This window comes from Morone saxatilis, unplaced genomic scaffold, assembly GCF_004916995.1.
Source record: "Morone saxatilis isolate NCDOM2014 unplaced genomic scaffold, NCSU_SB_2.0 Contig14, whole genome shotgun sequence".
NCBI classification, from domain to species: domain Eukaryota; kingdom Metazoa; phylum Chordata; class Actinopteri; family Moronidae; genus Morone; species Morone saxatilis.
Genome location: NW_023339696.1, coordinates 6,835,446 through 6,849,901, shown reverse-complemented (window position 1 = coordinate 6,849,901; position 14,456 = coordinate 6,835,446). Strand labels below are relative to the sequence as shown.

At 41.5% G+C, this 14,456-nt stretch overlaps 2 protein-coding genes across 2 annotated transcripts in view; one reads left to right on the top strand and one right to left on the bottom strand.

Moving 5' to 3' along the window:
* The first annotated feature begins 483 nt into the window (after positions 1–483).
* Positions 484–9,063, top strand: cunh16orf72 (chromosome unknown C16orf72 homolog). The gene is made up of 5 exons (XM_035655791.1): positions 484–892; positions 2,043–2,123; positions 2,693–2,760; positions 2,955–3,165; positions 5,427–9,063. The coding sequence occupies exons 1-5, from the start codon at positions 697–699 to the stop codon at positions 5,741–5,743; spliced, it is 873 nt and encodes a 290-aa protein (XP_035511684.1). The 5' UTR covers positions 484–696; the 3' UTR covers positions 5,744–9,063.
* Positions 7,865–14,456, bottom strand: part of dctn5 (dynactin 5) — a gene marked incomplete at its 5' end in the record, with an annotated part of 6,836 nt that continues 244 nt past the window's right edge. Inside the window, 5 exon segments of the mRNA XM_035655792.1 lie at positions 7,865–11,630; positions 11,733–11,835; positions 13,244–13,355; positions 14,035–14,153; positions 14,247–14,315. Coding sequence (XP_035511685.1) covers positions 11,533–11,630; positions 11,733–11,835; positions 13,244–13,355; positions 14,035–14,153; positions 14,247–14,315 — 501 coding nt within the window. The 3' untranslated portion in view covers positions 7,865–11,532.

Genomic DNA, 14,456 nt, shown 5'->3' with positions numbered 1-14,456 from the left:
TTTAACATCAGATATTTCATGGGTGAATTGTCTCATATATGGAGTTTTCACGATTGCCAGATGTTATAGTTTTGCTTAAACTTTATATGATTAGTAAAGTCTTTTTCTAGCATGTAGGTTATGAATCAATTAAAGGGGGCAATAAGTTCACATAAGATACTAATAATATTGATAAACTCTATTTACGAGGCACTTTTAAAAACACACATTACATTATGTTAAACCATGCTATGAATAATATTTTTATTATTATTAATATGATTATTCTAACAGCGATATTTTCGTGACAAAACTTGCTCTCTCTTCCAAGCTTCAGTAAATTTTCACTGAGGTTCTTTTGTGTCAACGCGGTGACGGACGTGTCAGAAAGCCAATGAAAGTCTCAGAAGAGACTAGAAACCCACCCTGCAGTGCCCATGTCGCCAATTGTCGTTCACATCTAGTGTGATGGGCGGGATTAAGCGCATAACACGATAGTCTGCGTTGTATATATCCCGACGTCGGCAACTAGGAAAAATAGTTAGCTAAGCTTATCTCCACAGATGGTGGCAATAGGGAGTAGTGTTATATTGTAGTGCGAAATAGTAAAACGCTAACAGTATTCATGAATTTGCTCACATAATTCTTCGCACACTGTCCAGATAATAACCTCTTAACAAATTAAAAGCGCATTTTCATCGAGTTTCGGTGCATTAAATGGAGGAGAAGAAGGAAGACGGAGACTCGGAGATACAGGAACACGGACCCGAGCACTGGTTCTCAAAATGGGAGCGGCAGTGTTTGGCCGAAGCGGAGCAAAGGGAGCCGAGCGAGGAGGAGGCCGACAACGACCAGGATAAACTGTGGCATCTCTTCCAGAACTCCGCCACTGCTGTGGCACAGTTATACAAAGGTTCAAAACAGCGCTTTCTGTCTGCTTGCTCGTCTAATGATGCCTACATTGCTGGTGTGCGTTCGGCTGGTTGGTTAGCAACCTGGCTACTTACTGCGCGTTACCGTGAACTAACGTTATCGTCGGTGTCGGCGCGATGCTAACTAACGCTAACTAACGCTAACTAACGCTAACTAACGCTAACTAACGCTAGCTGTACTCTGTAACGTTTACAGCTGATTCTGCAATGCTACATTTAGCTAGCTTGTGTTAGCATGTGGCAAAAATTTAGTTATGAACTTGAATCCGATGTCGTGCACTCGTTTATGTTGTTAAACAGCCGTAGCCGGTTTGGCGGACACGTTTTAAAGTGGGTTAAGTTAACAGTCATTTCTTTGTCAGTAAGGCAGCTTGTTGACACCAAGTTAGACCAGCAGCGGATAGCTAACGTAACGTTAGCCAGGCTAGTTACAAAATGGCGATGGTAACAACAATCGTAGCTACGCGACATTCCCAGATGACAGTCTCTTGTATACTGTCTGTCAGTGTAACCATCTGTTATACTGGACGCGATTGGGGTTTGAAGTGTGCTGTAAAGTGAACGACACAGAAGTGTACATTTGGCTTTTAAACGCGCGGTTTGCTGCTGAGTGAGCAGTTTGTTTAGCAACGCGTAGCCAGCCTTACAATCACAAAATGGCGAGGATAGTATTGGTTCGCTGTGGAAATATTGGTTTGTCTACAATCTGCTATGGCTGTGGTGTTTTCAGACATAATAGATTCTTGCCCGAATGGACAGAGCTCCACTTGTTAAGTCCCCCCCCATGTTTGCCATGTATGTTTGACATGGCTGTGCAACTTTACTGCTGAGAGGGCAGTTAAGTTGGTGTGTCGGGGCTTTCTTAACAAGCTGCTGCCAAGCTGGCCATCTAGCGCTAGCTGACAGTTATTTATATGCCAAACCCTGTTCATGCAATTGTAGATGCAAGACAAAATGGCGAGTTAAAAAAAACAAAAAAAAAACATCTTCACTTCACAACCCTTCAACCCTGTAATCACCAAGCTGTCGTGCCTGTCTGACGTTTTGTTGTCACAATTAATCAAGGGTGCTTGCTTTTAAATGCTCTACATGTATAGAAACCAAATGTATTTCCCCTTTTTCCTCCCACAGACAGAGTATGCCATCAGCAGGGCCTGTCATTGTGGGTGCCATTTCAGAACTCTGCTACAGCAGTAACCAACCTCTACAAAGGTATTTAACCCCATCACTGTTCTCTCCATCCTCGTGCTCTTGAACTTGATTTATTGATCTGCCAACTACTTCACCTACAGTTGTTGTTGTTCTTCATTCCATCAATATAGGCTGTTGTTATCAATGATTGCACTCGGAAAAAATATGTTTTTATTGACAGTCCGATCCAACAAGTGGTAAACAGTCCATTATCAGCTCCGTATTGACCTTTCTGTCACAGGGCATGTAGGTTTTTGTATGTCAGTCAAAGACATGCTCATTGTGGGGGTTAAACTTGTTGTCAAGAACACACTAGCAAAAAAGGTGTTTGTTGTTGTAACAATGACCTTGTACTGGACTTGACTCTTAGTTTGTCAGTCTACCCAAAATGGACAGAAGATTCCACCGTAGAGTAGTGCTGTAACGGGGTGAGTAGTTGGCAGCCTCTGGAAGAAATGTGCTGTTGATTTAAAAGCTGCCAGTCGTATGGGTTACTGATAAAGGTACCATTCACATTTGCTTGGCTTTGGGGTGTATAATGAACGGTGATTTATTTGTTATTGTTTCTGTGATTTCTTCCACCATTGCAGAGAGTGTGGAGGCCCATCAGAGAAGCTTCGATCGGGGCATTCAGATAGGCCACCAACGCCGTAATAAGGTGGGTCTTCCTCTGTTGTGAGGCACCTCTGTTCTGTTGTATCTGGACAGATTAATGTTATTACACCCCCCTGTCATTATTCTTGGAAACTAGGTGCTTACAGACTGCATTAGGTTTATACATCAGGGGTGTTTTAAGGGGGAAAAGAATGCATCAGCGTTTGTGAATAAAAATGAACTTGTATTGGATTGCAGGACATGTTGGCCTGGGTGAAAAAGCGCCGGCGAACCATCCGGAGGGAGGATCTTATAAGCTTTCTGTGTGGCAAAGCACCACCACACAGGAGTAGCAGGGCCAATCCTCGGCTGGCCATGGTGGCCCCCAGCCGGGCTAATTCACCAGCTGAGACTGGCTCATCTGTGGAGGCAGACCTTCAGCCCTTCAGGGAGGCCATAGCACTGCATGGTGAGGACACTTATGGTCAAGCCTGGCTCACCGCGTACACACCGGTAGTCATTCGAGCCACCTCATCAGAAACGTGATTTACAACCCCAGAGGCAGCTACATTGTGTCACTGCTTGTCCTTTAAGCCAGTATAGAGGAAGACGTGTTGTCTGTTTTTTGTATGTGGTAAAGTTCACACTTAAGATTCTTCAAAGGGTGGGTTGGACCTACTGATTCACAAATGTAATAGATTAACGGTTTGGCAGTGTGTTATAGTGATTGTGAGATAAGGTATTTCATATAAAGAAAAAAAGGTTAGAAGTCAAGTCATTTTATTTAAATGACACATTTAGAAACAACAGGAGTTCCTATTATTCACCGTGTCACCCAAATTGGAACAACTAATAGTTAGAGTATGTAATCTGAGTAAGAGAGCGGGGTTGTCCTTCAGTCGTCGTACGTAGTCGCCATGTGACTCGGAGATAAGGTTATGTTGTTCACGGGTGTGTTAGTATTGGCCAATAGTAAATAAGGGCCTGACTTTGTTAGCCCCTCGTGTGTGTGTGAGAGAGAGTGGGAACATCTCGCTAAACCAAAAGATATATGCAGATGTAAATGTTTATGTATTTGTTGGTATTTCTGTTGTGCTGTCAGCACAATTGAATATTCAGAACTTTATCTGAAGGTACCCACATTTTAAAGGGGCCGTTCTAGGGTGTTGCTGAGGTTATGGTGGATGATGTTAGGCATTTGGTGGTTTAGGTTACAGACACAAGTTCAGTCTGTGTCAGGAGGTTTCAGTGTGTCTGCTTTCTCGGTTATCAGATATCTTCTGCATTTCACCACGTGTGTGTGTGTGTGTGTGTGTGTGTGTGTGTGGGGACCAAAAAATCATTTTGATTTACATAGACAAATTGAATTTCACATTTCTGTTGAGTCTCTCTGTCACACATTTTTGTTCAGTGTTATAACACATAGAAACTTTCATGTATTTTTAACAAATCTGTAGCACAAAATCAGGTGTAGTGAAGACCAACGTGAAAAGCTTTTGTCTGTTGGATTAAAATGAGAAAGCTGCATCGCGAATACAGTACATACACAGCATTTTCATTCTTACAGTTGGGGAATAGAAATGGTTTCTCGGTTGGTTTACCACATTGTGGTTTCAAATTACACCTGTTACCTCCCTTGTTAAGTCACAGACACTGTTGCCAACTGAAATCTTACTGCATCCGAGCATGTTTTATTGCCATGGGGAGTCATTTTATTTTGGCGCAAAGTGAAGACCTGTGTCTTTGTGAAATGGCTGCTTCAAATGCTGTTTTGTGGCCAACATCCTAACCATATAATATAGAAAAGTACACACACCAATGGTTGTAGTGAGGTGCTGATCACAGGAAGTAGACTTCAGAGTAGGATAAAAGTGTTGCAAAGGCTGCCTCCATATGTATTTCTCTTTTTATTTAACAGATGACGTTTTGGCCCTCGGGCCTTTTTCCTTCCCTTTTCATGACTGTTAATCTTGAAGAAGGCCGGATGGCTGAAACATCATCAGTTGTATAAAAGAGAACTACATATGAAGTCAGCATGTCACACTTTCCTACTCCCACTCTCAAATGTCATAATAATGGCATTCACAAGGAGCTTGACTCCTTCTTCTGAAATCCAAAATGGAGAAACAGATATTGAAATAACAGCTTGAGAAAGTGACAAATGAAGTCTTGTCAAAGAGCTGTTTATTTGTGGTGTACTTCCCCATCACAACATTTACCTAGTTACATGTTTTAATAGCCAGTAGCTGCTTAGTGACATGCCTCTTCCATCTTTTAACTAGGTCTGAGATGAATACTTACAAGCTTGGATCACTTACATGATAAAACTTAAAAACGTTCTCTCTTGGGAGATGACTATACCATGTTACTGCCCTGACATGTCAATGCCACTATGATCAGACACTTGCAGTTTGGGTTAATGCACATATGATGTTAAGTATTGGATTCATGACTGATCCACTCACAAGACCCCACTCATATAAAAGCCTTTGATCAGATGGGTTTTCTTTCTAATCAAAACAGGTGGATTACCTCATAGCAAAGTAAATAATGGAGACAGGTGGTTGCAGCTGCGACCAAACCTACTGTTTTATTTTAGATCACTTTTTTAAATCAAGCTATCACACTATTTATGATAAGCTTGTTTCTCTGTTTATTTTTTCCATCCAATGATGGCCTTTGTCTGTTGCTGCTCTCTCCTCTCTATCCGCTCCCCTCCTCCTTCCACAGGTCTGAGTGGAGCCATGGCGAGTATCAGCGTGCGCTCTGGTGCTCCGGGGTCCCCCACACACGTGAGCGGGAGCAGCAGTAACGGAGGTGGTGCTGGTGGAGGTGGATCTTCCGGCTCAGGGCCGGTGTGCCGCAGCAGGCGCAACGGGCTCCAAGACGTCGACCTGAACACTTTCATCTCAGAGGAGATGGCACTGCATCTGGACTCTACAGGCTCCGCCTCTGCCGGAGGGGGAGGGACCAGGAAACGAAACTCCACCCAGTGTAGTGATGTCATCACAGACTCCCCTACACACAAACGCAACAGGATGATCTGATCTGCTGCCTGCCTATGTGTGTGAGGGGGTTGGAGGAGGAGCCTTCAAAGCCAAGGCTGAGAGAGGGGGACGGATGGGCTTATGTGGGACAGATGCGCAGACGGACAGACGGACGTTCGGATGCCTGGCTGTGCAAAAGAACCCGGTCTGAAAATGAAAACAGGGACTGAAGGTCTCGGTAGGGTCTATTCAGATGATGAACGAATTCTATTCCTTGTCTCCTTTCCCCTACACTATTACTACAAATCACCAATCTGCAATCAGAACACTTGATGACGGTGTGTGCGGGTGGCTGGGAGGTCTGGACGACATCACACACTCCTCAGACATCGCCGCCCCGGAAAGGAGACAACGAAGGAAGTCCCCAAGTCATCCTGGGATGCAGACAGTTCTCAAATGGGTGACAATGCACTGTGCTGCTCGACAAGTAAAAGCCACTTGATCCTTGACACATTTGTGCCCTTCCCTCCCTTAACCTCACCCATCCTCACCCACCACCTTAATAAGGAAGTGAGGGCCATGATCAAATCGTCTCACTCAGTGAATCAAGTTGTTCGCCAAATGTTGGACCCACCTCTGTCAGAGACTCACCTCTGCATCAAACGACCCCCCCCCCCCCCCCGTTCTTTCTGTTACTTCCTCATTGTAGTTGACGTTGCCTGTCAGTGGTGGAGCTGAATCGCCCAGTAGGAGTGCACCTGTGGCATCGTCCCGCCTCACCCACTGCCTGTAACCAGTTACATCTCTCTGGCTACTAGGTTGACGCCATGTGACTACCAGTAGCAGGCCACTGATGTTTGGACATTAAGACCTTATTCTCGGCTAACTTCTCTGCTTCAACAGTGGCTTGATTTAGTCCAGCCAGTCACCCCTTTTTTGTTTTTAGTTCCTCACCCACCAGTGTTAAAAGTCTAGGTTTGTTGCCACTGTTTGCAGCAGTGATAGCCAAGTTAATTTTTGTTCTTTCATCACCTTTTTTTTTTTTTTTTTTTTTTCGGGGATAATGGAAAGGAATTTTTTTTTGTGTATACAGCTTCTCAGACAGCGTGTTTGCTGACTGCGGTGCCCTCTCCCCCCTTTACCCTAGTCTTATTACGAAAGCAGCTGCTGTTTTATGTGATCTTGTGATTATTCTGATGAGTTGCAATAAGGATTTTTGCACTTAGCTTTCACTTCTAACTCATGCAAACAAATCGGCTCTTCCATTGTATCCCAGTTGTAGCCTTGTCCAACCCTAAATCTACCCACTTGTGGTTGGTCCACACATTACTTACCGGTTGGTGCTTAGAAAAAGTAAACACTTGGTATGATTAGACATGGAGCTCGCGCGCACACCTCTGGTTCCAACAACTCTTCAAAAGTTGTTTGATCAAGTTGTGGAGCGTTACCGCGCGTGGGCTCTACTCGTGTTGAGTCCTTCCCCGTCTGACAAAATGATTTCACTTATCCGAAGATGATCAGTGCCGTAAAGAAAGCATAAATCACAGAAATGTTCTTGCAAGGGTAGTGTTGCTCAACAGACCCACCAAACATGCCAGCCAGCACACACTAGGCTCTGGGTAATTAGGCTTGCGTTGGATTGGGAGTTGGGACACGGCCTGCTTTTTGTATAAGGGATGTGTGCATTAATAAGACGTGGATGGGTTTGATTTTTACTTGGTACAGGATGGTGCAACTCGGGGCTTGTTTCATTCTTGAAATGGTCGTTGCTTTCCATCCTTCTGTAAGGGAGTCGAGCAGGAGACACTGGTATCACACGAGTCAGAAATGTGGGTATATTTAGCATTTTGTAAAGTAATGTGAACTGGTACTGTATTTTTGGCTTATTTTAGGGATTTAATGAATTATTGGAGTTAAATCTAAGCTTGTCTGTGGGCGTAATAAACTCAATTGTTGGAATATGCTTTCCTTTAGCATAGGAAGCTAACAAAGTGTAAGTGATTTAAAAAAAATCTTGAGTTGTCTAGTAATTAAACAAATTCTCAATATTTCCAGTGATACCCTGCCGTAGTAGTGATACAGTAAAATGTGAGAGAGTTGGCTGGGGCGTAAACCCCACCAGCTGCACCTGTAGCTGACTTGTGGGATGTCAATGTTTCCTTCTCCTTTTCCACTTTTTTGTTAACTTGTTCACTCCCGTTCACCTTTATGACCTGGAAAGTGGGGTTTCTTTTGTTGTATAAAGCATGCCAGTTTTTAACTTCTGTTACATTTTGGTCACAGATTTCATTTTTGCGTTATAGGTTGGCTTTTATATTCATACATGATTACTGGCTTGTCGGTGAAAGAAAAGAACCAGGCTGAGATTTGTTAAGAGTTGTGCATTCAGGAGTTTCTCCTTGCAAACCACTGAATTAGACTGATGAAAATATAAACCTCGTATTAAGGGAGATTTTATTTGCCTACAAAGAGTATTTGATTACTGTGAAAGAGGGCCAACGAGTAATTCATGTTGAGGCCAAGTTGGTCTCTAAAAATTAATCTTTTGCAAAGAAAAAAAAAAAAAGCAAATGTCTTGAAAGTTCTGGTTAGCTTCAGCTATCACAGGTCTGATGAATAATGTAACATAGGAAGGATCCATGTTTCTTGAATAGGAACTTCGCCCTAAAAGTCACACTTAGTGTCCGTCAGAGTCTTAGGCTCTGGGACCTCGCAGAGTGCTCATGGAAGGATATGGTGTCAGGGCCGACAGAGGATTGGAGATGAACTGACCTGATAGCCCGTCCACACGCTCTTCATTAAATCAGAAGAATGCATTTAGAATATTTTAGTTTTCTTTCTCCAGACACCGGACATCACTATTTTGTGTCTTAACACTCCACATTGGCTGAAACCAAATGGTGTGTTTGGTTACAAAAGAGTAGTTACAACCTCCATGTGTGTCTGTTGCATGACAACATGTCAGTTACAGGGAATATGTAAAGTGTCTGCTGACAGGAAAAATGTACCAAAATTAAGACTATCCATAGATAGTTGTTTTTTTCTAAAGAGTTGGCTACAAGCAAGATTGTGCTGTCTTTCCAATCCACTGTTGAACCTGCAGCGTTGACCCTCACTGATTATCCTGGTTATAATAGAGGGGCGGAGGGGCACTTTGTGTTTTTCTTTTCTTCCCCTGAGCCAGTCACCGGCCTTCATCCACATTGTTTCAAAAGGCTGACTCATGCCACGTGTCTCTGGAGCCAACACTATTATCAGCTATTTCTTGATACTTATTTGTTTAAAAAGTAATAAATGGCTAATCTATATACTTAACATTTAATTGTTGGTATGATATATGTGGTTCACATTGTAAAAGAAATAAAACCATTGAGTTGCAATTGGATGGACTATGTTTCATTAAAAAAAAAAAAGAAAATGGAGAGTTTTGTTTTATTTGGTTGCTTTTTAAAAAAATGTATTCGCTTAACATTGAATCCATCAGGGTTCTTTATGTTAACACAGCCATTTATGTCAACTTGCAGCTCTTTAACTTTTGGAAAAGAAGTACGGGCAAGTCACATTTGCTCGTGTGATCACTCAGTTTAAATAGTTTATTTTTTTTCCATTCCTTGCTGTTTGCACATATACAGACTTGTGACATGCAAATGAGGAACGGTAAGCAGGTATAACTAAACATTGAATATAAAGTATAAATAAATATAAAGGTATAATTTGCCTTTTTGTACTGTATTTGATTCTGTTCTTTGTCAAAGAAGAGGTTGAACATGTACATATTTCACAATGCCCTATGAAAAAACCCTAAAGATTTGTATGTTTGTTGAAGGGGCCTTTAAGATAAGTCATTGTGCAGATCATTGATTTAGCTGATGTTTACAGGTGGGTAGGAAGACAAATGCTTGAGTCATGCATTAGAAATATTGTAAGCAGACCTTTTCACACCTTTTAAGAGGTGACAATTTCTGCACTGAGCTATTCAAGGCTCACAGAGATGACATGATGAGGGGCAACATTTCTGTTAGAGTGAAGCTCTGTGTTGGGCCAGTAGGGGGTGCCAGAAAACAGCATTAGAAAAACTCACTTTTTCTACATGCAAAGGGTCTATGATGAGGAAATGTAGGAAAACAAGCCTGTAAAGTTTATTTTACCCTGTTCTGATGAAAACTGCCATTGTGAGTCTGTCTCTAAGAGTATGTATTGTCTTAAAGGTTTACTTTTGTATTTAAACGGCATTATTTTTTATTTGAGGGTCCCTGATTTGTTTGGCTGTATTATGCAAAATGCACTTGCAAGTGGGTCACATTATAAATGTCCAGCTAATGGTTTCACACTATGCCACGGATCAACAGGTGGCAGTAATGCGCCGACAAAGGCAGAGAAGAATAAGATTGCCAGCAAGTAAATATGGATGTAAACAATGCAGGATTTAAACGTTGAGCCATTGAAACCTTGTATGTGAAAGGAAATGCATTCAATATGTTTGTTCGACTTTTTGCCTATTATCACCATCAAATGACAGTCAGCAGAATTGCATAAAACTGGCAACAGTAATGTCTGTTATGCTCCAGGATATTACAGAGACCCACTCATAGAAACATTAGCTCCACGAGGTACCTTTAAATGAAGAAAATTCCAAAATTAATGGACAGCTCAGCCTTCATATCCGCAACATAAACATACAGAAGACAGAGCCGAGGCAACTTGAGACAGATTTGCGTTTATATTTATTTATTTGCTGCAGTGTTTTAAGTGTTGGCCCTGGTTTTTTGTGTGCTCACAGAAAATAACAAAGGCATCAGAGCACAGAGGGCTGTCCTGCACACATCGACATGTTTAAAGTAAAGGGCCAGTGTGTAGGATTTAGTGGCATCTAGCCGCAAGAACCAAGAAAGAAAGAGGCTAGGAAACTCATGAAAGGCCCTATCTAGAGCCAGTGTTTGGTGTGTCTGTTCTGGGCTACCGTAGAATCACCTCATACTCCGTAGAAGAGGACCTGCTTACGTTTAATATAACAGCTTATTAAAAGGTAACGAAAACAACAATTCTTGTTTTCAGATGATTATGCACTAATAAAAACATGAATATTATATTTCTGCCAATAGAGCCTCCTAAATGTTACACACTGGACCTTTAGGATTGCAGTTGATCATTTTAAACACAAAATAAAAATAGAAAATAGTATTAAATTAAGTTTTATGACAAATGACAAGCCGGTGAAGAAGGAATCAAACAAACACGTTCTTCAAAATCAAGAATACGACAGACTAAAACAGCAGTGTACTGCTCTGTTGCCCAAATGATCTGTGGACATGAATAATATACAGCCAACATCCTCAAACAACTGTTGTCGCTATTGTTTTGGTCCATGGGTGGTATTTTACAAGCTGTGTGTTCCCACATTCCTCCACCCTTCATCTCCTTCCTCTCACAGCTCCTCCTCATCTTCACCTACTGCTGCTGTCAGAGAGCGAAGCGAGCCACACAAAAGGTCCTTGAGTTTCTCCACAGCACACTGAGCAGACTGCATGGACATCATTGGAAAATCACAACTCAAAACATACCTAAAACCTTTTGGATGTAAGACTTTTCTCTGCAATTTGGAGCTGCAAACGTACAAACTACTGCAGCTGTGTCACGTTTTATTCATTGTGTGCTTTTCTCATACTAAGACTAGAATCATATAAGGGTTCTTAATAGGACCAAATGTTTTTCTGTGGGCAGAGAAACTTAGTGGCAGAAGGATAGAAGGTGAGATCTCAGAGTCAATTCCAGTCTGATGAGAGACCCTGATCCTGACCTGGAACTGGCTGGAAAGGATGTGGATCCTGCTCAAGGTCTTGGGGCAGGACTCAGATCTGGCTGAGAGGCAGGAACTTCTGGTAGTAGCTCTTGGTTACATCAATCATCAGGTCCTGCGTGCACTCTGGGAGCTCTCCTGAAAATAGACCTGGGAGAGAGAAAGATGAACACAGGTAAAGACGTGACACGATGGCCGGAAAGAGGAAGCGAGGGCTGAAAGAGGTGTTTGTGTTGGTGTGGTGTAGCTGACCTGGGCATCCGGAGAAGACGGTAAAAGGTGGCACCACTGTCTCAGGAGGGAGTACGGTGTTGTCTAAGATCTTGCAGCAGTCCTTCAGCACACAGCGACGACCCTGTACACAACAAACAAACAAAAACATTGTTATGTGTCATGTTATCACAGTGAGGAACACGCATGAACTCAAAAAAATATATCTTTTTATATAGGGGTAGGGGCAATTCATCCTAGAATGCACTTTTACAAGGATAATACACAGGGCTAGGTATAAGCAGTGTTGGGCTAGATACTCAAAAAAAATGTCATTTATTACTCCCTGCCAACAGAGATTAGTTACACTACTAGTTTATATTACTCTTCTGCTACTCCCCACTAAATTGGTAATGGTGTCTCTTCTCTCTGAGAACGATTCAAATACAGTTTTGTTTGTTAAAATATAGTTTTGTTTGTTTGTTTGTTTGTTAAAATCAAAGTAATGGAATATTTCCAGTGGCTGAATGTAAACGTTTCCATATCCCAAACTAGTTTCCTCCACAATTACAAAAATGAATCCAAGGATGTGATTGGATTGTTGGATTTCAGATCAGTAGAAGGTGACAACAGAAGTAATTGAATTCTTTTGTAATATTTTTACTGAAATGTATTTATAATTAGTTACACTACTAGTTACTGGGGAAAGTAATATTTTTACTGTATTATTACTAGTAATGAGTTACTGCCCAACACTGGCTATAATGACATATCTATTGTATGTTTTATTTAAACTGTTCATTCTAATGGCATTTCTATTTTTATAATCATGTACATGTGCCTGCTCCAGAGGCTGTTTATATTGTGTCGTTTTCTACTAATTTAAAAATGCAGCTAAAACATCAGCTAATGAAATAAAGTCTGAGCAGCATATCCACCACTGTACATTGTTCCTGCTTTTTTTAATTAACTTGTAACGTTTTCTGTTGTTTACCATCATGTTTATACCTGTCCTCTAGGATCTTTGTTTATATTCTGAACAATTAAAAACCAGTAAAACGAAAAAAATACATAATTATATTGTTTTATACTGAAAATAATAATAGAATTATAGAAACCAAAATCAAGACATATGATTATGTACAATTAACATACTTCTCTGTTTATAAAACCATGTTAAAATCAGCCTTTTCAATAGTGGCATCCAGCAAGGAAACGGTAAATAAATGGTTATTTAATCTGGTAATCTGCTCCTGCTATTGTCAGACTGCTCAACTGCAATAATACGTAAAGCATTTAATTAAATGTGTTTCATGTGATATTCCACACCAGGTCTGTGCCTGTCTGTGTTCAAAGCAGCCTGCCAGCAGTTTGCTGCTGCGTTTAGTTCATCTGAAGATGACTATCATGTGACTGTTTCCCCACAGGCGAGAGCAGACAGTGCCTCTGTTGATGTCCTCTTCATTGGGACAGAGCTTTGTCTCTTTCAGCGTGGTTTCCTTATTCTGACGATCGGCTTGGTTGTTCGTGTATGTGTGTGCCATCTCACTCACTATGACACAGTTCTTGCCAATATGGACATAGGAACCAATCTGTGCTGCATTGACCACACAGTCCTCCTCGATGAAGACGTGGTCTCCGATGTGCAGCGGGAAGAACGCCACTCTGGAGGGAGACAGTGAGGGAGGAGAAAGAGATGAAGTAGAGGTTTTTGTTTACACGCAGCAACCAGAAATATGGAATTCTTCCTGTCCATTTATTGATAAACTCACTGACAGAAAATCAATCCGCTACAATTTTAAAAAATCGGCTGTTTTAGTCATTTTTGGTTCCAGCTTCTCTGTGAGGACCTTTGCTGCCTATTTCTTTGTCTTATAAGAGATCACATGACTGGTTTTTGGATTTCTTGTGCCAAAAAAGCAATTTAAAGCAGGGGACATTTGCATAGGCAGCATTTTGGTTTCTGGGGAACCAATGCCGATTAAGGCAGATTTTAATTATTTTTCTCACATTTTTACCAGACAAATAACTTAAAAAAAAAAAAAAGGGTGAATATATAATGAAAATAATCGTTATTAGCTGTACAATTCTGTGATGTATTGATATAGTATTGGTATCAATATTTGAATCTGCCTCGTCTTTAATTCAGTGTCACATTTAAGTGAGTTTTCTAAACATATATAACTGTTCTGAATTAAATAAAGAATAAATGTGTTTGCCTGTTGTCCATTTACATTCTGATCATTCATATAGTCTCAGTTTAAAGTTTATGAAAGCACCACCAGTCACACCCAAGTCATCATCACATCATCCAGTCAAAAAATAGGAGAAAAGGATGGTTTACCCTTTGCTGAACTTTTTAAAAGGTGGACGGATGACACTCCGGCTCTTCACCACACAGTGTCTGCCCACCCTGACATTAGCCAGGTCCCCTCTGATAATGCAGTCATTCATGACAATAGTCTGGAGGAGAGAACACACACACACACAGCGCATTGATAACAACATTACACAGAGCTGTATAATCCACAGGCAGGCAGATGTCTTTTTGCTTACTTTGCCATTGAGGACGATGTTTTGACTCCCGCACAGCACCGACTGTCTGCTCACTTTGTTGCCAGAAGCCTGAAATCAAACGGCAGCAATGGTTAATAATTGCATTAAAGTGTGTTTCTGTCTTTATTGTCTGTCTAAACTGAGCACAATGACTTCAGCCATCCACACCCAGCGGCCAGCGTCAGCTAGCTGAACAGACAGCGACTAGCT